At 41.7% G+C, this 25,187-nt stretch overlaps 1 protein-coding gene across 3 annotated transcripts in view; it reads left to right on the forward strand.

Moving 5' to 3' along the window:
• The window catches only part of ANKRD17 (ankyrin repeat domain 17), a 374,674-nt gene that overhangs the window by 184,825 nt on the left and 164,662 nt on the right, over positions 1-25,187 (forward strand). For all 3 annotated transcript variants that reach the window (XM_030190627.1, XM_030190626.1, XM_030190628.1), the window contains 4 exons: positions 4,188-4,315; positions 10,843-10,986; positions 11,625-11,727; positions 17,195-17,944. In XM_030190627.1, the coding sequence (XP_030046487.1) occupies positions 4,188-4,315; positions 10,843-10,986; positions 11,625-11,727; positions 17,195-17,944 (1,125 nt within the window). The remainder of the gene's footprint in view (positions 1-4,187; positions 4,316-10,842; positions 10,987-11,624; positions 11,728-17,194; positions 17,945-25,187) is intronic.

Below are 25,187 nucleotides of genomic sequence, written 5' to 3' on the forward strand. Positions count from 1 at the left end.
ATACATAATCATATATTTGAAAACAGCACAACACTAAAAACAGACAAATTATGAGAGCTTTAAAAAGTCCATCCTAGCACCAGTTACCACCATGGGCGTAGTTTGGGGGGGGGGGGGGGGCGAGGGGGCATTGCCCCCCCCCCAACGCAGGGCTGGTGCAGCACAAGGCAGCTCTCCGACAGTCCCTCCTTCCCGCCCTCAGCTCCCCGACCGACAGCCCTCCTCTTCGTTCCTTCCCCACCCCCGTGCGTTTAACCCTTTTACTTTCAGGCACAATGAAGGCAGTGAAGAGGACAACACAGCGGGCTCGCCTCCTGCTTCTCCCTTTTCTCACATAGAGGGGCATAATTGAACGAAAACGTCTATCTCCATGGGTGCTTATCTCCGAGAATGGGTCCGTGAAGGGGCGGACCGAACCGTATTTTCGCAAAAAATAGACGTCAATGTTTTATTCGACAATTTGTGAGCTGGGCGTTTTTGTTTTTCAGCGATAATGGAAAATGAAAGCGCCCAGCTCAAAAACGAATAAATCCAAGGCATTTGTTCGTGGGAGGGGCCAGGATTCGTAGTGCACTATCCCCCCTCACATGCCAGGACATCAACCGGGCACCCTAGGGGGCACTTTTACAAAAACAAAAAAAAAGGTAAACAGCTCCCAGGTGCATAGCACCCTTCCCTTGTATGTTGAGCCCCCCAAATCCCCCTCAAAACCCACTGCCCACAAGTCTACACCATTACTATAGCCCTAAGGGGTGAAGGGGGGCACCTACATGTGGATACAGTGGGTTTGGGGGGGTTGGACGACTAATAAGCATTAAGCAGCACAATTGTAACAGGTAGGGAAGGGATGGGCCTGGGTCCACCTGCCTGAAGTCCACTGCACCCCCTAATAACTGCTCCAGTGACCTGCATACTGCTGCCAGGGAGGTGGGTATGACATTTGAGGGTGCAAATAAACAGTTGTGAAACGGCATATTTTGTGGTGGGAGGGGGTTAGTGACCACTGGGGGAGTCAGGGGAGGTCATCCCCGATTCCCTCCAGTGGTTATCTGGTCATTTAGGGCACTTTTTGGGGCCTTATTCATGGACAAACAGGGTCCAGGAAAAGTGCCCTAAATTCTCGTTAAAAACGCATATTTTTTTCCATTATCGGCGAAAGGCGCCCATCTCTGATCGACCGATAACCACGCCCCAGTTACGCCTTCACCACGCCTTCGTCACGCCCCCGTCAACTTTGTACGCATCCGCGATGGAGTGCAGTTGAAAACGTCCAAGTTCGTCTTTCGATTATACCGCGTTATTTGTTTTTGGGAGATAAACGCCTATCTCCCGATTTAGGTCGCAATATAGGCATTTTTGTCTTTCGATTATAAGCTGGACAGTGTCCCACCCTTGCAGAAAAAGGAAATACATCATCGCAGAAGGCGGGACACTGTGTGAGGGAAGGGAGAAACTGGAGGCGAGCCCACTGTGTTGTCCTCTTCACTGCCATCGCGCCTGAAAGTATAACGGTTAAATGCTTGGGGGGGGGGGGCAAGAAGGAACGGAGAGGAGGGCTGTCTGGGAGCTGAGGGAGGGTAGGGAGAATCACTGGACATGGATGGGAGAGAAGAGATCTCTGGACGAGGAGGGGAGGGCAGGGGGAGAGAAGAGATCACTGGACGAGGAGGGGAGGGCAGGGGAAGAGAAAGCATCACGACATGGAGGGGAGGCCAGGGGGAGAGAAGAGATCGCTGGACATGGAGAGGAGGGGAGGGCAGGGGGAGAGAAGAAGATCGCTGGAGAGGAGGGGAGGGCTGGGGAGAGAGGAGAAATGCTGGACATGGATGGATGGAGGGGAGGGCAGGGGAGAGAGGAGAATTGCTGCGAACTTCAGCATGGTTGTTGAGGGTGATACGATATATGGGCCCCTTGATCTCTCCATTAGTATATTTCAAATCTTTCTGGGTTCTAAAAAGAAATCCTAAAAAAAGTATATGGTTTACCTCAGTGGAATTGCTACTCATTGCCAGTGTGTTTTCAGGTTCATGTGCAGGTTGTCAGTTGAAGCTCCTTTCAAATCTTTGATAGTTTTGGAATCATAAAGTTGATAAAGTCCTTCATTTCCTGGATTACAAGAGACTGTTGCCATTTTATTTGAAGTGGTTTATTTTCTTACAGTCTATTCAGCTTTTTGTTTTGACCCTTATAGGCATGGGAGTGCTGTAACAAAGTGCTCTGTTTTTAATTGGACAGTGGATTGCACCTTCTGTTTTACTTAGGAAGAGCTAGATTAAGGCATAGGCAAATGAGGGCTGTGCCTAGGCCCAAAAGTTTAGGAGAGCCCTGTCAGATGTGCATAGGACTCGGATGGCTAATGTCTGGATATTTTTCAGAGTTTTGTGTCCCCTCTCCCTTTCTCTTTCAGTTCAGAGACTATGATAGGATCCAGCCAATACGAAGGCTGCTATAGTCAAATGAAGGAGGAAACCGAACTCTGCAGGGGCCTTGGAGAGAGCCTTAGAACCTTGGGGGGAGGGCAAGGAATGCTGAGAAAGTATAGGAAGGTTAGAGAAATGGAGGAAAGCTTGAGGGGCCTGAAGTAAATGGGGGCCCACAAATGTATGTTTGCCTAGGGCCAAATATAGTGTTAATCAGGTACTGTACATAGGCAAGCTTACTCTTAAGGGGACATGCCAAGGTCCATATTAGAGCTTTGGTGATGTTGGTTACACAGTCAGGGTCTGTCTACATTGAAGAAATTTGCAAGGCTGCAATATGGTATTTAGTCTCCACCTTAACATCTTATTGCTGTCTAAACTGGGCCTCCTCAGGGCAATATGTTTGAAGTGCTTATTGCATACCTTTGAGGGGTAAAGCCCAGCTCCTTCACTCATAAGGCCTGTTATATTTTTGGGTTGTCTGTTTTGTTTAAAAACCAGAAACTCCAGGGCTCTGGGGGTTCTCATTAAAAAAAAAAAAAATCATATCCATTAGGAAGTCTTGTTTTCCCCCTTTTCTCAAAGACCATTCTTGCCTAGGGAGTCCCGCATATGACTTGGTGAGCACTTTCCTATAACAAGGTTTCTCAGAAAACAGCAGATTTATTTTATTTTTTAAATTTCTTATATATCGCCTGCAAGCCAGAAAGCTATCAAAACATTGTACAGTCAGGTACAGTAGGTATTTTTCTGTCCCTGGAGGGCTTACAATCTGAGGCCCTTTTACTAAAGCTTTGCATGTGCTAATGGAATTAGCGCACACTAAATACTAAGAAACACATACACCTATGGGCTTCTTTGCATTTAGCATGTACTAATTGCATTAGTGCACACAGTGCTTTAGTAAAAGGGATCCTAAGTTTATACTTGAGGCAGTGGAGGGTTAAGTGACTTACCTAAGACCATAAGGAACTGCAGTGGGATAGCGGGATTTGAACCAGCTTCCACTAGTTCTGTCTGCTGTTCTAACTATTAGGTTACTCTTCCACTGATGTCACATATCCCAGAGAATTTGTCACCTACCTTTGAGTTGTCATCTCCCCCCCCCCCCCCCCACCCCCAAAGAAAATCCTGTTAAAACTGCAATGGGAGTGGGGTTGGGTATTGCTTAGCCACTACAGAGTGGAAACTGCCACACATGGGCAGTGAAAGCCACCTGCCTTGTCCTAGAAAGTTCTGGAGGAATCTGTGAAGGACACCTGACCTATTTATGTGACTGAATATCTGTCTTCAAAGAATATCTCTTACGAGTAAGCAACTTAACTTTATTTTAGCTCTGTTTATGTTCCTCTCTCCATAATCTTCCATATTCTTTCCTCCTACTTCTGAGCCTAGTCCTTGGGAAACCACCCATCCAGTTGCGATTTTTGGCTGTCTACTATGAAAATATGAGCGATTTACTACATTTGTGTATATTCTCTCCTATTTTGTACTCTATGCGGAATTCAATATGAATATGCTGAAAACCAGACTGTATGTGTGAACCTGAATACTGGGATTGAGAACCATTTTCAGGGGTACATTTTAGATCTGTAATTGTTCTTTGCTGGACTTGTTTTTGCAGGCATTGCACTGCACTATTTTGGTATTCTTTCTTAGAATCACTTCTTTTCTTTCTGTGACCTTTATTAATTCAGAAAGGTACTTTGAATGTGAAGTATGTACAGCAAGAGCATTATGTTAAGCTATTTTTGTCTTTCTTTGAAGGAGCAAATGTGAATAGAACCACACTCAACAATGATCACACTGTGCTATCACTGGCTTGTGCTGGGGGGCACTTGGCAGTTGTGGAGTTGCTGCTAGCTCATGGAGCAGATCCTACTCACAGGCTAAAAGTAGGTAACACTGTCATGTTACAGTTTCCATTTTTTTTTTGTATGATATTGTTTAGGTTGACCCTTTTACTTACAAATAGGTTTTTGTATTCTTGACTTTTATATGCAGCGTAATTGAAATTTGATGTCTAGTTTTTAATATATTAATCTGCACCAGAGGCTCTCAACCCAGTCCTCAGGACAGCAGTCCAGTTTGGCTTTCAAAATATCCACCTTTAATATTCATGAGACAAATTTCCTTGCACTGCTTCTATTGTGTGCAGATCTTGCTCATGCATATTCATGGTAGGTGTCCTAAAAACCTGACTGGCTCGGTGTGTACTGAGGACTGTTGATTTCTCCTCTATCCACCAGAAGCGGGGATAGAACTTCCATAACCTGGTATTTGGAAACTGAGACACTTTGAATGTTGTTCTGTTTAATGTTCTTTGTCAAACTAGAATTATAGCATTTCCTTTACTGCAGTACTACTCAAACCTATCCCGGGGGACCCACCAGCCAGTTGAGTTTTCAGGATATCCCTAGTGAATATGCATTATAGGGATTTTGTGGGATATAAGACTTTAATAGCATAGCAAATGGATGGGTTCACAATCTAATTAAAATGGTATTCAAATATTATAATCTACTACAATAATTACCCACTTTATAAGCAGTATCACATTTTTATTTATTAGGATTTATTTACCGCCTATTTGAAGGAATTCACTCAAGGTAGTGTACAGTAAGAATAAATCAAACATTAGTATTAGACAATTACAGCAGTAAAAATATTCAAATAATACAAAGTATGGCATAGAGGCATATTTTCAAAGCACTTTGGGAGGCTAAGTTCCATAGGTTTCTATGGAACTTTGGGAGGCTAAGTGCTTTGAAAATGAGCCTCAGTGTATACTACTTACAATGTCAACACAATACATAATAGAACATTTTAATTGACAGTGTAGGGTATAAGCACCTTGATATCATTGTACAAACTTTATTATTTTAAACCTCTAAAACGTACTAAATGGTACTAATTAATCTTAATTGTGGCTGCTATTTGAAAACACATTTAGTTTTATATAATTTCAGTCCTCTAAAGTACTGTAAAGTACTGAGTTCATACAGATGGCTCTTACTTTGTTGTAGTCTTATAGGTTATATAAATCACCGTAAGATTTTATGATGCTCTGGAGCTGTGGTATGGCAGTTAGGAACCTTCGTCATCAATCAGTCGAGTCACCAGACTTCGCAAAATCCCAGTCGTATACTAGAACAGTTTCTTCTTTCTTATTCCATACTGCTCCATCATCCTCCGTAATATGCAGTCACTCTCAACAAACCATAGAACTGTGAATATGTCAAAACTCTGTCAAAGCTCCACGCTATACCGTGTTTCTCCTTGGGCAATTTAGCAACACAACGAGCTGCTCTGAGTTAAGTTTGAGAAAAGATGAGCACCTGAAGACTTCTGTTGATGAAGCATGGCACCATACAGAGCGTTGACATTCACAGTTTTATAGCTTGTTAAGAGCGACTGCATATTACGGAAGATGATGGAGCAGTGTGGAATAAGAAAGGAGAAATTGTTTTAGTATATGATTGGGATTTTACGAGGTCTGGTGACTTGACTGAAGATGAAGGTTCCTAACTGCCATACCGTGCTCCAGAGCATCATAAAATCTTATGATGATTTATATAACCTATCAGACAACAACAAAGCAAGAGTTATCTGTATGAACTCAGTACTTTACAGCACTTCAGAAGACTGAAATTATATTTTGGTTCTATAAAACTAAATGTGTTTTCAAATAGCAACCGCAATCAAGCTTAATTAGTACTTTTTAGTAAGTTTTAGAGGTTTAAAATAACAGTTTGTACAATGTGATAACTGCTTATAAAGTGGGTAATTATTGTAGTAGATTTGAATGATGAATATGCATCAGAGATGTGCATATAATGGAGGTGGAAAGTGTGCAAATCCGTCTCATGCATATTTATTAATTAGATACTAAACGAGTAAACGTAGTATAACTTAGTACAACAATCAATAAAATACCTCTCGTTCCAGTCTGTTGTTTTAATGCTACTTTTTTTTTTTTGTTTAAATGATGTTTATTTGTTCAATATCTTACTTTTACACTGTTTTTTTTCTATTTCTATAAAGCTACTTCTTATTGCAAATTTTATTAATATTAACAAATCAGTTTAAATCATTAATACTTTCAATGTGGATATACCTTCTCATACTGTATAACTTAAACCACTAAATCAAAATCAATAACCATACGTACTATCATTCATACCTATACAAATAGAACATATGCGCACCACTTAGCTCAGTAATGACTCAAATCTATACAAATGCACTCCTGAGCATAACATATTATTGCCTATCACAATTTGATTATCGTTCTATTTGTATAGGTATGGATGCATATTAATTAGGGATATCTTGAAAACTCAACAGGCTTGTGGTCTCCCAGGAGAGGTTTGAGAGCCACTGCATGTTGGGACCTCTCTCCTATCAACAGTTGGAGTTTGTTGGTGTTGCAGTCTAACCTCTGACGTCAGGAATTGCAAGTTCTGTTGGTGGGTGCTGATAGGATATTCCACCTTGATAGCACTGTAGAATGCCTTCATGTCATTGGCAATAGAAGATATATATTCCTTTAGAAATGAGGTATCAAGTATTGGATTTATTTGGTATACTCTGATCTAAGGACAAGCAGGCCTTCGTATTCTCATTAGCTGGGTGATGTCATCTGATGGAGCTCAGTGCAAATGCTGACTGGCGAGACTGTGAACTTTCTATTAGCATCCCAGCACGCATGCATCTGGTGCCTTCTTGCCCTCTGCGTGAGCGTGGGTCCCTCATCGTTCTGCAGAGCAGGGAGGACATGTTTTGTGTGCTTCTCACAGTGCGTGCTCTCTCTTTTGCAGTGCCTTCCTGTGCAAATATTTTTCCTTTTCTAGGCTACTATTTTTTCTTCTTTTTCTTTTCTAATTTTCCTTTTATTTTAATTAGTTTTTTCGGCTCTTCAGGTTTCCTTTATTTTTTGTGAGCTGCTAGGCCCGTTTAGGCCGAAGCACCAACCTCAAGTTTGAATAGCATCCCATCTGCAGTATTAGGTTGAAATTGTACTCCAAAGGAAAGAGTGATACTGGACCCATATATAGAAAAGAAAAAAAATGTTTGTAGTGTCAAGGTAAATGGTTAGCTGCATGCCAGTTGTGTTCAGATGGTATGATTTAATATGAGAGCAAAATCAGCGAGGGGAAACGCTAAGGTCAAAATATTGACTTAAGGAATACCAGCATTGCTAAAATGGGGGGGAATATGTTAAATAAGGTAAAACAGTGGACTAAACTAAAAATTGCTAGAATAAAACAGTACATCTTCGTATTAGGAAAATAAGAGGAACAAGAGACCAATTTGGTTTTCCAGAGAGATGGCTGAAAAAGTAAGGGTAAAAAAATATAGTCTTCAAAAAGTATAAAGAATCTCAGAAAAAAAACCTCAAGAAAGAATATCTGGTAAAGCCAAAGGGAGCAGGAAGGGCAGAAGTTTGAGCAGAACCAAAAATAGGTAAGGCAGGGTTGGAGTAGGACTTTCAACTTTCTGCTGGGATGCATATGGTAGTAGCTAGGGCTAGGTCCACACTATTTATGGAAAAGAGTTTTGTGCAGTACTAACAGACACAGAATGGCCCAGTTTTCTATGGTGGTAACCTCTGTGTTAATTTAAACACTAATGTTTAATGTGTTCTGTGCTGGTAAGGTATAGTCAAAACCATCAAATATGCCTGTAATGCTGTGACTGCTGCTACAGTATATTTACCTTATACATGCTATTTATTAGACAAATACTAAACATACATAGATATAGGTATGAGACCCGGTCTAGATATATTGTTACTTTTCCAATTAAAATAAGAATACAAATTAAAATAGTCTGTTTTTATATACTCTTTATGTTCGTGTGTAAGTTGAGAGCAGTTTTAGGACTAAAAATGGGCAAAAATGTAAAACTTGAGGCTGGTTCCCACATTGCTCCCTCTCTTTCCCTCCCCTCTATCTCCAGGTCCAATATTGCTCCCTGTCTTTCTCTCTCCCTCCTCTCCAGTTTCTCTCTCCCTCCTCTCCAGTATCTCCCCTGACTTCCCCAAACCCCCACCCCCTTCCCATAGACCACAGGTTCACAGATTTCAACAGTGGTCACAGCAGACTTAAAGCCAGAAGGATGCCACTAAATCATCAGATTTCAGTATGTGAGGATTATATATTTATCCCTCACTGAAATGTCGTCAATTCAGTTTTATTTTCCACTTTCTCACTCTAAACTTTGGCAAGTTCAATAAAATGCTCTAGAAAAATATTTTCACAAATTACTCAGCCTGGCTATCCAAGAAGAATGTTTTATTCATGAATCAGTTTCTCAGCACACAACACACTCCTGTTTTTCTTTACCAAATAAAATAAAAAAATCAGTATTTCACTCACCAGCTCTTTCTGTATTAGCAGTCTCTGCTAAAATTCCTCTTTGAACGTACTGCTTGAGCCATCAGCCAATCAAATGAATTTTAGCTGTCTCCAGGTCACCTGACTAATTGTCATGCACACTTTCATGCAGGCATGCCCTCCTCTCAATGTACATTCTCAGCACAAACTTTCAACCAACTTTACAGATTTTAAACAGTCAGTACTATGTGGACAAAGGGGAGTCGGTTGATATTGTGTATCTGGATTTTCAAAAGGCGTTTGACAAGGTACCTCATGAAAGGCTACAGAGGAAATTGGAGGGTCATGGGATAGGAGGAAATGTCCTATTGTGGATTAAAAACTGGTTGAAGGATAGGAAACAGAGAGTGGGGTTAAATGGGCAGTATTCACAATGGAGAAGGGTAGTTAGTGGGGTTCCTCAGGGGTCCGTGCTAGGACCGCTGCTTTTTAATATATTTATAAATGATTTAGAGATGGGAGTAACTAGTGAGGTAATTAAATTTGCTGATGACACAAAGTTATTCAAAGTCGTTAAATCACGACAGGATTGTGAAAAATTACAAGAGGACCTTACGAGACTGGGAGACTGGGCGGCTAAATGGCAGATGATGTTTAATGTGAGCAAGTGCAAGGTGATGCATGTGGGAAAAAAGAACCCGAATTATAGCTACGTCATGCAAGGTTCCACGTTAGGAGTTACGGACCAAGAAAGGGATCTGGGTGTCGTCGTCGATAACACACTGAAACCTTCTGCTCAGTGTGCTGCTGCGGCTAAGAAAGCGAATAGAATGTTGGGTATTATTAGGAAAGGTATGGAAAACAGGTGTGAGGATGTTATAATGCCGTTGTATCGCTCCATGGTGCGACCGCACCTTGAGTATTGTGTTCAATTCTGGTCGCCGCATCTCAAGAAAGATATAGTAGAATTGGAAAAGGTGCAGCGAAGGGCGACTAAAATGATAGCGGGGATGGGACGACTTCCCTATGAAGAAAGACTAAGGAGGCTAGGGCTATACAGCTTGGAGAAGAGACGGCTGAGGGGAGACATGATAGAGGTATATAAAATAATGAGTGGAGTGGAACAGGTGGATGTGAAGCGTCTGTTCATGCTTTCCAAAAATACTAGGACTAGGGGGCATGCGATGAAACTACAGTGTAGTAAATTTAAAACAAATCGGAGAAAATATTTCTTCACCCAACGTGTAATTAAACTCTGGAATTCGTTGCCGGAGAAAGTGGTGAAGGCGGTTAGCTTAGCAGAGTTTAAAAAGGGGTTGGACGGTTTCCTAAAGGACAAGTCCATAAACCGCTACTAAACGGACTTGGAAAAATCCAAAATTCCAGGAATAACATGTATAGAATGTTTGTAAGTTTGGGAAGCTTGCCAGGTGCCCTTGGCCTGGATTGGCCGCTGTCGTGGACAGGATGCTGGGCTCGATGGACCCTTGGTCTTTTCCCAGTATGGCATTACTTATGTACTTATGTACTTATTTATTTTTATCACTTCCCAGTCTCACTTGCACATAGTCTCTAAACCTCTTCTTTTTAATTTGAACACTGTACAAGCTCACCCTGAATTAAGAGTTCTTCCTGTACAAGAGACATTTATAGCACTGGCTCTGTCCTATAAAGCAGCTTCAACAAAGCCGACGTCTATCTACTGTACTTCCATGAAGCTAACAATAGCAAGAGTGCTACGGCACTGATGAGAATAACCCATAGAAAACATGACCCTGATTTATTGATGGAATTTTGAAGTAAAAATTTCTGGTGAGAAGCCAAAACCCTTTAAATCCAATCTAATATGGACTTAGTGAGTTTTGGAAATAAGGCTTTCCATATGCTCTCACATATGTATATTTTACCTAATGGTTGCCAATGTAAATAAAACTTTTATAATCACCATTTTGAGGAGTGTGTGTTTCTAGAAAGCTGTAAGTTATCTGTGGAAGCCCCATATCTAATGAAATTAAAATTGGTCTAAAAATATATACAGTTTTAGATACTATAATCCTTTAAAAGCTTTTCTCTTTCTCTTGTAGGATGGCTCTACAATGCTGATAGAAGCTTCCAAAGGTGGTCACACTAGTGTGGTTTGCTATTTATTGGATTATCCCAATAACTTGCTTGCCGCTCCTCCTCCTGATGTCACCCAGTTGACCCCACCGTCACATGATTTAAATCGAGTAAGACTCTAGTGTCCTCATTTGTTTAATTTAGCTTTATTGGTGCACCCATAGGAACTACAGTAAATCACAATTATGTTTAAATAACCTTAAACATGTACGCATCTTAATTTTTTGTACTTTGGTTGAAGCCACAGTTTGCTGGAAATAAGGACTGTGGCTATATATATAACTTTAGTTCTTTATTCATACCTTTGTTTTCACGTTACTTCCCATGATATTGCCAAAGCTACATAATGCCAAAATGTGTGCACTGCAGTCTCTTTGTTTTTAAGGTCGTTTTGTACAGAATTGTGATTCCTTAAGTTTGACAGCTCTTGAGAGGAGAAATTAACAGTTCACCTGAAATTGTGCTACAAAGATTTGTTTTGTTAGTGTAGTTTTATGTATATATACAGAAAGAAAAAAATGTTTGTAAAGAAATAAGGTCTATGTGATCGTGAGCAATTCATACATAGAACAGCAGCTTGAAGTTGCTGTTTTTGCTGGGTGTGAGGCTTTGGTGCCCCTCATTTATGTAAATGTTATGCATGTCGTTCTGTAAAAAAGTTAACGTGACATATGAATTGAAATACGATATATATATATAGTGACCATATGGGAAGAAATGTTAGCAATTACAGTGTCCCATGTTTTAGGCTCCTCGTGTACCAGTGCAGGCATTGCCCATGGTCGTCCCACCCCAGGAGCCTGACAAACCCCCTGCCAATGTCGCCACCACCCTTCCCATCAGAAATAAAGGTCAGTTGTAGCTTTGCAGACTTTCTGGAAAAAAAAAGTAGATCTTTATATAGTAGGAGAATAATTGTTTTCATTTTTTCTTCTTTTAACATATGTCCTCTTGTTTTCATAGTAATTGGGTTGACTATCATAAAGAACACAGTTATGTGTTCAGTAATTGGTTAAAATGTCTTAAGTTCTCATGTTCTATAGGAATCTGCCTTCATTAAATCTCTTCTAAGATGTCTGGTTGTGTTTAGAATCAAAATGTGTTATGATGGTGAACAGCCACTAAATGTGAAATCAAAATTAATAAACTTTTTAAGCGGTCAGCCTGGTCAGCACCATCTCATTTGGTCCTTGTACAGGTTTATATGTTGATGCAGAACTTTTTAATGCTATAAGATGACCCCTAAGTGGGACCCTTTTTTTTCTCAGACACTTAAATGTGGTGGTAATTTGAAATCCTTTTTACTTTACCTTGTGCTTCTTGTAATATTTTATTTTGTGTGTAAGTGTGCCATGTAAAGTATAAACCATTTTTCTCTATATAATAGAAAATGCTTGTCATTTGTTTATCTGCATTGTATTTTATTTGTATGTACTGTGCATTTGCTTTGTAATGTATTGTATGAGTCATAATTTGTGTTTGTACTGAAAAAGACTGTTTTGTCTCTCAGATAAATTCTTCCTGTTGCATTTAATTCTCCCCTGTTTTCCTCTGTCTACATTTCAGTTGGTACTGTTATGTTTTACTACTTTGTAACCTTCTATTCTTGTAAGCCAGAGGAGTGTGCTTGCTTCAATAGCTTTGTGCTGCTTCACTCATTTTCAGTCAACTTCTTTGTCCTCATGGAGACTGGGATGTTATGTTTCATAAGCTCAGATTTTGCGTAGGAGGGTAAGAATATAAGTACATAAGTATTGCCATACTGGGACAGACCAAAGGTCGATCAAGCCCAGCATCCTGTTTCCAACAGTGGCCAATCCAGGTCACAAATACCCGGCAAGATCCCCCAAAAAGTACAAACCATTTTATACTGCTTATCCCAGAAATAGTGGATTTTCCCCCAAGTCCAATTTAATGATGGTCTATGGACTTTTCCTTTAGGAAGCCATCCAAACCTTTTTAAAACTCTGCTAAGCTAACCACCTTTACCACATTCTCTGGCAACAAATTCCAGAGTTTAATTACACGTTGAGTGAAGAAAAAATTTCTCTGATTTGTTTTAAATTTACTACTTTGTAGCTTCATCGCATGCCCCCTAGTCCTAGTGTTTTTGGAAAGCGTAAACAGATGCTTCATGTCTACCCATTCAACTCCACTCATTATTTTATAGACCTCTATCATATCTCCCCTCAGCTGCCTTTTCTCCAAGCTTGAAGAGCCCTAGCTGCTTTAGCCTTTCCTCATAGGGAAGTCGTCCCATCCCCTTTATCATTTTCATTGCCCTTCTCCGCACCTTTTGTAATTCCACTATATCTTTTTTGAGATGCAGCGACCAGAATTGAACACAATATTCGAGTTGCGGTCGCACCATGGAGCGATAGAAAGGCATTATAACATCCTCATTTTTGTTTTCCATTCCTTTCCTAATAATACCTAACATTCTATTTGCTTTCTTAGCCGCAGCAGCACGCTGAGCAGAAGGTTTCAGTGTATCATCAACGACGACACCTAGATCCCTTTCTTGCTCCGTGACTCCTAAAGTGGAACCTTGCATGACATAGCTATAATTCGGGTTCCTCTTTCCCACATGCATCACTTTGCACTTGCTCACATTAAACGTCATCTGCCATTTAGACACCCAGTTTCCCAGTGTCATAGGGTCTTCTTGTAATTTTTCACAATCCTCCCTCGATTTAACGACTTTGAATAACTTTGTGTGATCAGCAAATTTAATTACCTCACTAGTTACTCCCACCTCTACGTCATTTATAAATATGTTAAAAAGCAGCGGTCCCTTCACAGACCCCTGGGGAACCCCACTAACTACCCTTCTTCATTGAGAATACTGACCATTTAACCCTACTCTCTGTTTTCTATCTTTTTAATCCAAAATAGAACACTACCTCCTATCCCATGACTCTCCAATTTCCTCTGGAGTCTTTGATGAGGTACTTTGTCAGACGCATTCTGAAAATCCAGATACACCATATCAACCGGCTCACCTTTATCCACATGTTTGTTCACCCCTTCAAAGAAATGTAGTAGATTGGTGAGGCAAGATTTCCCTTCACTAAATCCATGTTGACTTTGTCTCATTAATCCATGCTTTTGAATATGTTCTGTAATTTTGTTCTTAATAATAGTCTCTACCATTTTGCCCGGCACCGACATCAGACTCACCGGTCTATAATTTCCTGGATCTCCTCTGGAACCTTTTTTTAAAAATCGGCATTACATTGGCCACCCTCCAATCTTCCGGTACCACGCTCAATTTTAAGGATAAATTACATATTACTAACAATAGCTCCGCAAGCTCATTTTTCAGTTCTATCAGTACTCTGGGATGAATACCATCCGGTTCAGGAGATTTGCTACTCTTCAGTTTGTAGAACTGCCCCATTACATCCTCCAGGTTTACAGAGAATTCGTTAAGTTTCTCCGACTCGTCAGCTTCTAATACCATTTCTGGCACCGGTATCCCACCCAAATCTTCCTCGGTGAAGACCGAAGCAAAGAATTAATTTAATCTCTCCGCTACGGCTTTGTCTTCCCTGATCGCCCCTTTTACTCGGTCATCTAGTGGTCGAACCAATTCTTTTGCCGGCTTCCTGCTTATAATATACCAAAAAAATCTTTTACTTTGTGTTTTTGCCTCCAACGCAATCTTTTTTTCTAAGTCCCTCTTAGCCTTCCTTATCAGCGCCTTGCATTTGACTTGACATTCCTTATGCTGTTTCTTATTATTTTCAGTCAGTTCCTTCTTCCATTTTCTGCAGGATTTTCTTTTAGCTCTAATAGCTTCCTTCACCTCACTTTTTAACCACGCCGGCTGTCACTTGGTCTTCTGTCCTCCTTTTTTAATTCGCAGAATATATTTGTCCTGGGCTTCCAGGATGGTGTTTTTGAACAGCATCCATGCCTGGTGTAAATTTTTGACCCTCGCAGTCGCTCCTCGTAAGTTTTTTTTTTTTTCACTGTTCTTCTCATTTTATCATAGTCTCCTTTTTTAAAGTTAAACGCTAACGTATTTGATTTCCTATGTATACTTACTTCAAAGCTAATATCAAATCTGATCATATTATGATCACTGTTATCAAGCGGCCCCAGCACATTACCTCCCGCACCAGATCATGCGCTCCACTAAGGACTAGGTCTAGAATTTTTCCTTCTCTCGTTGGCTCCTGTACCAGCTGCTCCATAAAGCAGTCCTTGATTTCATCAAGGAATTTTACCTCCCTAGCGTGCCCCGATGTTACATTTACCCAGTCAATTTCGGTGTAATTGAAATCACCCATTATTATTGTGTTGCCCAGTTTGTTTGCGTCCCAAATTTTCTTTAACATTTCTGCATCCGTCTGTTCATCCTGGCCAGGCGGACGATAGTACACTCCTATCACTATCCTTTTCCCCTTTACATATGGAATTTCAATCCACAGTGATTCCAAGAAGTGTTTTGTTTCCTGCAGAATTTTCAATCTATTTGGTTCAAGGCTCTCATTAATATACAATGCTACCCCTCCACCAATTCGATCCACCCTATCACTACGATATAATTTGTACCCCGGTATGACAGTGTCCCACTGGTTATCCTCCTTCCACCCAGGGCCGGTCCTAGGGTCTGTGGCGCCCCCCAGCAGACTATGAGTTGGGCCCCCCCATCTCCTTTCTCTCTTCTCCCACCCTGCCCCTCTCCAGCAATTCTCCTTCGCCCCATCCCCCGCCATACCGCGCCGCCCATGGCACTTTAAATCTTTAATTTACCTCCGTTCCAGCAGCCACATCATTTGAAAGCCCTGCCCTGTCTCTAGCCTTCCTTCCCTTTGTGAGTTCGTTCCCTCAGAGTCCTGCCCTCGAGGAAATGACGTCAGAAGGCAGGACTGCGGAACAAACTAACAAAGGGAGGGAAGGCTAGAGACAGGGCAGGGCTTTCAAATGACGCGGCTGTTGGAACGGAGGTAAATTAAAGATTTAAAGCACCAAGGGTGGCGCGGTATGGCGGTGCCCTTGAAGGCAGGCGCCCCCCTGCGGTGCTGACCCCGTTTACCGGGTTTGACCGGCCCTGCTTCCACCAGGTCTCAGAGATGCCTATTATATCAAATTTTTCATTTAGTGCAATAAATTCTAACTCTCCCATCTTATTTCTTAGGCTCCTGCCATTCGCATATAGACATTTCAAACTATATTTGTTGTTCCTATTTACATCATGCTGAGTACTTGACAGTATTAATTTGCAATTTTTTGTCTGATTTTTATTTTTATTTAAGGACACCTGATCTACTATGCGCTAAAGGAAGTTGAATCATTTGATTCAACCAAGTAGCAGTCACAGATCAAACAAGCACATTCTTTTCTGTCTTGGTATTAACTTACCTACCTATTCTTTTCCCTCTTTTAATTTTGGCCATTTTGTTGTGGTGTTTTTCTGTTTGGCCCCCACTGAGAGTAACATACTATATTAGTAGCATGATCCCTTCTCCTCAATGTCTTGGCTCCTGCATATGTTATTCCTTAAGGCAGCTGACTGCCATACTTTGTGCAGGTGTCTAATTAGAAATCTTCTACCTATGTTTATGGCGTAGTCTACTCAAAATAACGGATTAAGCTTCTAGGGGGACTGTTACTTCCCTTTCCTTGCAGGGCAGCCATTTAAGGGTGTTTAAAACCAGGTAAAGAGCCTTTGTTTCTGCTATCTAGGGGAGCAATGTAGCATGCTTAGAACATCTCATGAAACAAACCACTTGTGTTCATGGAGGTGTTTGATAAGTGTAAGCATACTGCTCTCTTCTAGTAGAGGGATTGTCTCCTCCTTTTTGAGTTAGAGGATGAATGACAGGTTTGAAGTAAGAATAAAGCAGAGAACACTTCTTATCTTAAAATCTTTGACAGATTAGGGATGGAGAGAGCATTATCTAAGCCCCATGGTATTAGAATCATATTCTAAAGCTGCCAAGTGACACTTTTCCTAGAGACAGACTTTGGTTCATTGGGATGTTTTATATCTTGATTTATTGTGGTACATGTAGTGTTTAAAATATATAGAAGATGCTGGACTACAAGTGCCACACTGCATCATGATATAAATTGTAAAAACTGGAAATAGCAAAATAATGTCCTCCCAGAAAGAAAGTCGGCAACTCTGAAAATGCATCCTGTTGTATAATAATGGTATCCTGTTGTATAATAATGGTAAAGATGCACTGAATGATTTATCTCCGGTGTGTTCAGAGGACAATTAACCCATAACTCTCCCAATTAGTTTCTCTGAGATTTGTCATTTATGTACAGCATTGGTTCTGAGGGGGTTTCTTTTTCACACAGTTGCTCCTAAACAGAAGTCCAGCAACCACGTGCCAGCAAGCAGCCAGGATGTGCAGGGTTACATCAGCAGTCAGTCTCCGGAGAGCATCGTAGAAGAGGCTCAGGGAAAGCTAACGGAGTTGGAGCAGAGGATAAAAGAAGCCATAGAAAAGAACGCTCAGCTGCAGTCCTTGGAACTTGCACATGCCGACCAACTCACCAAGGAGAAAATTGAGGAGCTGAACAAAACCAGAGAGGAACAAATCCAGAAGAAACAAAAAATTTTAGAGGAACTGCAAAAAGTAGAGCGTGAACTACAACTGAAAACTCAGCAGCAACTAAAAAAGCAATACTTGGAAGTCAAAGCTCAGAGGATTCAGCTTCAGCAGCAACAGCAGGCCTGTCCGCAGCTTGGACTGTTGACTCCTGGTGACGCTGAGGAACAGCTTACAGAGGGAGACTATACGCACTTGCAGCAGGTGGACCCCATTTTGCTCAAAGATGACCCTGAGCATGCTGCCGCACAGGTGGAGTTTGCACCGGTCCAGCCTCTGGCTATGCCCCAGTCCTTGTCACCAGCAACAGATGCTTTGCCTCCAGGGTCTGTCGCAAATCTCACAGAACTGCAAGGAGTTATAGTTGGACAGCCAGTACTGGGCGAAGCACAGCTGGCAGATCTGGGGCAAGGAATTCTAACAGAAACACAAGATGGGCTAATGGTAGCCAGTCCTGCTCAGACCCTCACTGACACACTGGATGACATCATGGCAGGTGGGTTTACCTAGTTAACAGCTCATATATAAGCTATGTTTTCCATAAGGCCAGTTGAGAATTCACTAACAGGTCTTTTTTTTCTTTTTCCCTGCATTTCACTTTTGGGTCTTTCAGCTTGTTCTCAAATAACCATGCTAGTTTAATGTCAGAAAAGATATCTTTAAAACATCAGCTAGTAAAATGTGAAATGTAGGGTGGACTTTCCATTTCAGCTTTCAGGACCCCTCCACTATTGAGTGTATTAGGGAGGCTGTGAGTGGAGAGAGACATTATCTCCAGCATAGATGAGGATTGGAAAACAGCTTTAAAGGAACACGCAGAAAATGACAGATTCTGAAAGTATGTGATTGCAAGCTAAGCAGAGTAAAATCTTTTGAGAACCCACCAAAGGTTTTACATGCTGTTTAATGTTTTACTCTGTTTTGTGCAGCAGTGCCTTTTTAATGTTGCATCTTTTATAGAAATGTAGTCCTGACTGTTCTACAATATACAGTATGAAACATATTGAGAGACTGCGTACATATCCACATAAAAAGGGTAAGGGATGTGCTAAAGTTGGCTAAGAGGTTTGAGTATTGGACACCAAAATTTTCAGTAAAAGCACATGGGGAGGAAAGGTCAGAGAGAAAAAGATCGGTTTACAACTGGGATTTGGGATTTGGAAATGGAGGCAAGAATGTTACCATACATAGGTGTGGGGAAAGGGAGTTCAGGATATAGGCTCTGAGGAAGAAACCATTTTTCCCATCAAAGACAGGCAGTTTGAAGAAATAACTAGTCAGCAGGGTCCAGCTTTTTTGGCATCTCATTCTGCAGTTTTTCTATGATAGTAACATAGTAACATAGTAGATGACGGCAGAAAAAGACCTGTATGGTCCATCCAGTCTGCCCAACGAGATAAACTCATATGTACTACTTTTTGTGTATACCTTACCTTGATTTGTACCTGTCCTTTTCAGGGCACAGACCGTGTAAGTCTGCCCAGCACTATCCCCGCCTCCCAACCACCAGCCCCGCCTCCCACCACCGGCTCTGGCACAGACCGTATAAGTCTGCCCAGCACTATCCCCGCCACCGGCTGTGCCACCCAATTTCGGCTAAGCTCCTTAGGATCTATTCCTTCTGAACAGGATTCCTTTATGTTTATCCCACGCGTGCTTGAATTCTGTTACCGTTTTCATTTCCACCATCTGTGTCATAGGGTAGTCTTCTCCCCAGAGGATTGCACCAAAAATTAACCCAAATCTGCAACAGAGGAGGAACAGTTGTAACACACAGCCCTAGCAATGTCCTGCAGCTCTGGTGGAGTGAAGTCTTGATGGGCTGCTAGGAGAGGAGAGATTTTGAGGCATATTTTCAAAGCACTTAGCCTTCCAAAGTTCCATAGAAACCTATGGAACTTTGGAAGGCTAAGTGCTTTGAAGATATACCTCATGGTGTCCCCTGTCCCTCCACAGGAGGAGCTGCTGCAGTGTTAGAGAAGGGCTGGATTGAAAGCGATGGGGAGCTTTAGAAGAAAGTGACTGAGATGCAAGTATTTAGAAAAATAGGGAAACAGGGAACACGATAGAGGAAAAGTTGCAGAGCCAGAGGGGTGGAGATAAGTTTGTGGTGGGTGTGGAAATGTTATGGGGGTAGCAGGGAAGAGACAGTTACAAAAGACAGTGTGATTCTGTGGAATGAAGAGGGTTTTGTGAAGTGGTGGGGGGGGGATGGTGATAGAAAAGAAGTGTAGAAAGAGATCAGTGGCTACAAAGAGGTTGAAGAGACTGGTATGGTGAATAAATTGCATAGGAAGGGCTGGAGGGATTCTACAGGAAGAAAAGAGGGTGTGGAATGTGGGTAACAATTGAGGACAAGGAAGATCTGAGGAGGAAGAAGTGGCAAACAGTAAAAGGGTGTGGGTCAGGTTTTTAGAGAAAACAAGCTAAAGTAAATAGTTGAGATTCGAAAGGGAAGGCTGACAGTATCCCCACATACTCATGTATCAGTTGAAATATTCTGACTAATTACAACACAAAATTCTTGTGTAGTTCTGCTGAAGTTTTGTTGTAAAATCATTTCTGGCAGTCAAAAAAAATCCAGAAATGTAAAGAGTGGAGATAGGATGGAGGGTAAGAGGTGATAAAGCTGGATAGATATATAAAGGAGGATTTTAAAAATGAGAAGGGCAGGTTTATAAGAACTGGAAAGTATGGAAGTTTGATCACATAGTTTGATGTAAGTAGGTGGCCATGTAGCAGTGTTTTGGACTTAGGTCTGAAGTAGTGTGGTTGTGATGTTAGTACACCTGAATAAACAGAAATGAAAGGCCACCAAAGTATAAAGCAATATCTTTTTTTTTAAATTGGGTTAATAAAAAGTATTGTCTTATAATTTTCCATTGACCTTTATTTCTGGACTTGGGCCTAGAAAATTGGGATTTGAAGTAGTCCTAGATCAGAGTTGTGCTTGCCAATGCATGAAGGCTTGAGTGAGGGTTTAAAATTCTTAAGGAGAGGTCAAAGCAAGAATGTGGTAAATGACATCAATGGTACAGTAGAAGACCAGTTGACAAATATCAACAATGATGGGTGGGAAAAGATTTCTGGATCAAGAATCACATGAAAGCCATCATAACAGTGCTGACAAATGTGAGGCCAGAATCTTAAGGAAAACAAATGCTGACTTATGAAGAAAGATTTTGCAGGAGCAGAGCTTCTGCCTTTGAGATAGTTGCCTGTGAGAAATGACAGTGAAACCAGGAGTAGACCCAGTCAGGGATGAAGAGATGACAGATGAGTCCCAGAAAGTGTCAACAAAGGCAATTTAATTTTTGCTTCAGTCTGTCCAATTTCTTTACAGCTGAACAAATAAAAACATACAAACCAGAAATCACCGTGCCAAGTATCTTTTACCAACAGAGTGATTAATCCAGGTCTGGCAGGATGTCCCAGATTTGATAGATTCCATGCTGCCTACCCCAGGGATAAGCAGTAAATTTCCCCAAGGCCATCCTAATAATGGTTTATGGACTTTTCCTACATGACTTTTTAAAACCCAGCTTCAGTAATTGCTTTTATCACATCTTCTAGCAACCAGTTCCAGAGCTTAATTATGTATCAAATGAAAAAAAAAAAATTATTTCTCCAATTTGTTTTATTTGTAAATTTGTTTTTATTGAAATTTGAAACTTGTCCCATTAACAATAGACAATGGACTGTCACAAAGTATAGCATTACAAAGAATATAGAATAGTCCTCTAATACCGTAATACTTGAAAGAACACCCAATATCCCAACTAATCCCTCCCATTCACCCCTCCCTTCCCCTTTCCTCACCTATCCTCTCTGGTCTTGTCTCATGACGTCTTTCTATGGGTGTGTCCAGGGCTACACCTCCAAGTCATTTATCAAGAGAGAGCGGACTCTGGCAGATAGTGTCCAAGAATGGTGTCTATAATCTTAGAAAGTGACATTTACTGGAAGTCCTCTGGTCTCCACTGAAAGTTGCTCCATGCGCAGAAGTTCATGCATTTGGGATCTCATTGAGACACATTGGGTGGCTCAGGTTGGATCTGTTGTAGTAAGATGCTATGTTTTGCAATAAGAAATGCTTTACGAAGAAACAAACCTATGAGATGGGTGCCCTCATGAATATTGGAGACGTCATCCAAGAGGCTGGCTCTTGGACTAATCATCCATTGATTGCCATACATGCCTATTAGATGTGACCAAAGGGTTTCCCAAAACTGTTGTATTAAGGGGGCATTCCCAAACACAATGTTTGTAAGATGCTGCCTTTTCTCCACATTTGACACAAGATCTATCCGTTGGACCACCTATCTTCTGTGCCCGAGATGGATGTATATACATTCTCGATAGAAATTTATAGTGAAGCTCTTGTAACTGTATACTTTCCGCTATAAGCGGTGCAGATCTTAAGCTGAGGAGAAATGTTTCAGTATCATGGAAGCCAAAGGGCCACTACTCGATAAAGTGGATACAATGTATGTGGAATTATCAGGGCCTCATAATTATGTCCAGCTCTAGACCCTTATTGACTGCTAATATAGGCCAGGCGACATCAAATTGAGAGTCTGTGAATGCTTTTGGATGTTTCCGTACTACAGAGTCTACATAATGTTGGAGTTGCAAATAATGGTACCAATCCGTTGCTGGTAAATCATAAGTCTTATGCAACTGGTCGAAAGACAAAGATGTCAGTCTATCCTCATCAACATCATCTCATAACATGAGAGTGCCTGCGGTCTGCCAACGCCCAAATTCTACGCCATCAAGTCCCGGCTGGAAGTCTGCATTGCCCATGATTGAGAGATACTTAAAACAATTGGTGGGGAGGCGAAAATGTTGTTGAAATTGCCTCCACGCCCATCTCAGGGGACAAATCACTGGATGTTTCCACAATATCTGAGGAAATGTCCTTGTCCATGCCTGGACAATGTAATGTAAGGATAACGTCAACGATAATGTTTGTTCAAAGGCTATATCACAAAGTACTGACGTTTGGAAGATCCAGTCCCTAACGAATCTCATGTTACAGGCAATATTATACATTTGAATATCCGGTAAACCCATGCCCCCCTCACTATTCAGCAGCTGGACTTGCTTCAGAGAGGCCCGGGGGCATTTACCACCCCAGAAGAAACGACGGATTGTCTGATTCCAGCGTCTGCTATCCTGCACCTGCAACATAATAGGCAAATTTTGCAGTATATATAGCCACACAGTGATACCAGAAGACAGGCCCAGCGATCACAGTGCTGAGCAGTGTCTAGCAAGAGGAGGGCTACATTTAGATCACATAGGAGATGGAGATCCCTAGGAATTTGCAAACCCAGGTACCACAAGGATGTTTCGGTCCACCATAGTGGGAAGGCCACTGCAGTGCTCCAGAAGGTCCCCAGGTAGTCCTAAAGCCTCTGATTTATCCGTGTTAATCCACAGGCCTGAAGCCTGTCCAGAATTCAATAGACTATCCAATACTAGGGGTAAGGAATCCTGCAGCTCTGACAACACCATTAATAAATCATCAGCAAACATTGTTAATTTGAACCCTGTTGGTCCCACTGGTATTCCCCGTATTGCATCATCCATCAAAAGTTTCAACATTAAGGGTTCCATACATGAAATGAACAAGATGGGAGGACAGGGGACAACCGAGTGCCACGCTGAATGTCAGTAGTTGGGGAGAAGACACCATTAACAAGGGCACTATATATAATAAGCGGATCATGGCTACGATGGGACTGTGAAGACTGAAGCAGGTGAGCCAAGAGACATGATCAAAAGCGTTCTCTAAATCAAAATTTATTAGGAGAATAGCTATTTTTTGTTGGGTGACATGAGTAATTGCCATAATAATCTTGCAAATGGTGCCTGCTGCATTACGTTCCCGAACAAACCCAACTTGGTGTGAGGCAATATGTCTGGGAAAATTGCATTAAGCCTATTTGCAAAAGTTTCAAGTATATCTTGGAATCAGTGTTCAATAAAGATCTGTGGGAACCTGGAGGAGTGGATCTTGTCCTGGTTTTAGTATGGGGACTACTACCGCCCTCTGCAACGTATAGGGAAGACTCCCACTCTCCAGTGCCTCATTATATACCGTTAAGAATGCGTTTGATAGCGGAAGATTCAAAGGGGAGCCTGTCTGTTCCTAGCATTGTATGCGCGGGGGCTGTCAGGATAGCATGTTGAATCTCCCCCACATGCAGTGGGGCATTCAAAGTAGCCAAGATCTCTTCTGTCGGCACCGGAAAGGGAAGGGTATCCATGAATTTAAGATCCTTGGGGTCGGGGTCATGGGCCGCTGTATAAAGGGTGCGTTAAAAATTATGAAAAAGGTGGTTAATTTGCCTATTACATATAATCTTAGTTCCCTTTGGGTTCCTCAAGCTAGGTATAAAATGGGGACCCAAGTGCTTTCGAACCAAGTAGGCCAAACAGGTATCCATATGTTTCCCATAATGGAAGAAGTGATGGTGACCGTAATGCATTGTATTAATGGTACGTTGATGAATCACGGCATTTAACTGGGTCTAAATTTGCCGAAATTTCTCTCTATGCTGTGCGGTCAAATTCTATGCTAAAGCGTGCTGTGTGTTGCTGCAACTGTAAAATCTGGTGATTTAAGCACTTTTGGCGAGAAGCTATGTAAGAAATAATATTGCCTCATATAACTGCCTTGCCTGTCTCCCAGAAAAGACCAGGGGTATCATGATGGTACGCATTATTCTGGCAGTATTCCTCCCATCTTTTGAGAATAAAAGCCTGAAAATCTGTGTCCCCAGTCAGATGGCATTTTCCATAGTGGTTGAGGCTCTCGGTGTGGTAAGTTTAATTCCACTTGCACTAACGCATCATGGTTTGAGATCCACATTGATATAATGTCAGCCCTTCATACCTGTAAGATCAGTGCAGTTGATAATAAAACATAGTCTAACCTACTTTCAGATAGATGCGCCCGAATCCGGCCTCCCTGGGATGGAGAGTTCGACAGATATCCAATAGTTCTAAATTAGGACAAAGGAGGTCTCCCCCTCAGTGAACTGTCATAGCTCAAGGTATGGAGATGGGTTTTCCTGTCATGCAGCGGATCGGCTACGGCATTAAAATCCCCTCCCCCCCCCCCCCCACACACAAATGATAACAGTACTACAGTAGTTTAAGCAGGTTAGGAAAGAATGATCTATCTGGTAGATTTGAGGCATACAGGGATACCAATAAATAAGGCTTACTATACAAAGAACAATGGAGGATCACCCGCTTACCCTGTGCATCAGTATTGCAGTGGTTCCATGAATGGGACAGCTGTTAATCAGGATTGCCACCCCCGCCCAACGGGACAGTGAGGCCACTGATGAATAGCAATGTCCAATGATGAATAGCAATGTCCTATCCATTCCCTCTCTAACTTGTGTTGCTCCTGTGGGGTCAAATTGGTATCCTGCAAGAGGGCCACCCCTGCCCCCTGATGCCGCATGGCTTTGAGAAGCTTTTTCTTCTTGACTGGGGAATTTATTCCACAGACATTCCACTTAAAAAAATTTAAAGGCCATCAGTTCAAAGAGCAGTCAGTGAAGCCACCCAGGAAGCAGCCTCTCTGGCTCAGAGATACCACATACACACTCAAGGAAGTTCAACCCCATTGTCAAAACCAAACATGATACACATATTACAGTCATCTCATCCATCCCCCCAAAACAGCCCTCCCTCTCTCCTCGACAAGAACTGTTATC

Source organism: Microcaecilia unicolor, chromosome 2 (assembly GCF_901765095.1).
Source record: "Microcaecilia unicolor chromosome 2, aMicUni1.1, whole genome shotgun sequence".
NCBI classification, from domain to species: domain Eukaryota; kingdom Metazoa; phylum Chordata; class Amphibia; order Gymnophiona; family Siphonopidae; genus Microcaecilia; species Microcaecilia unicolor.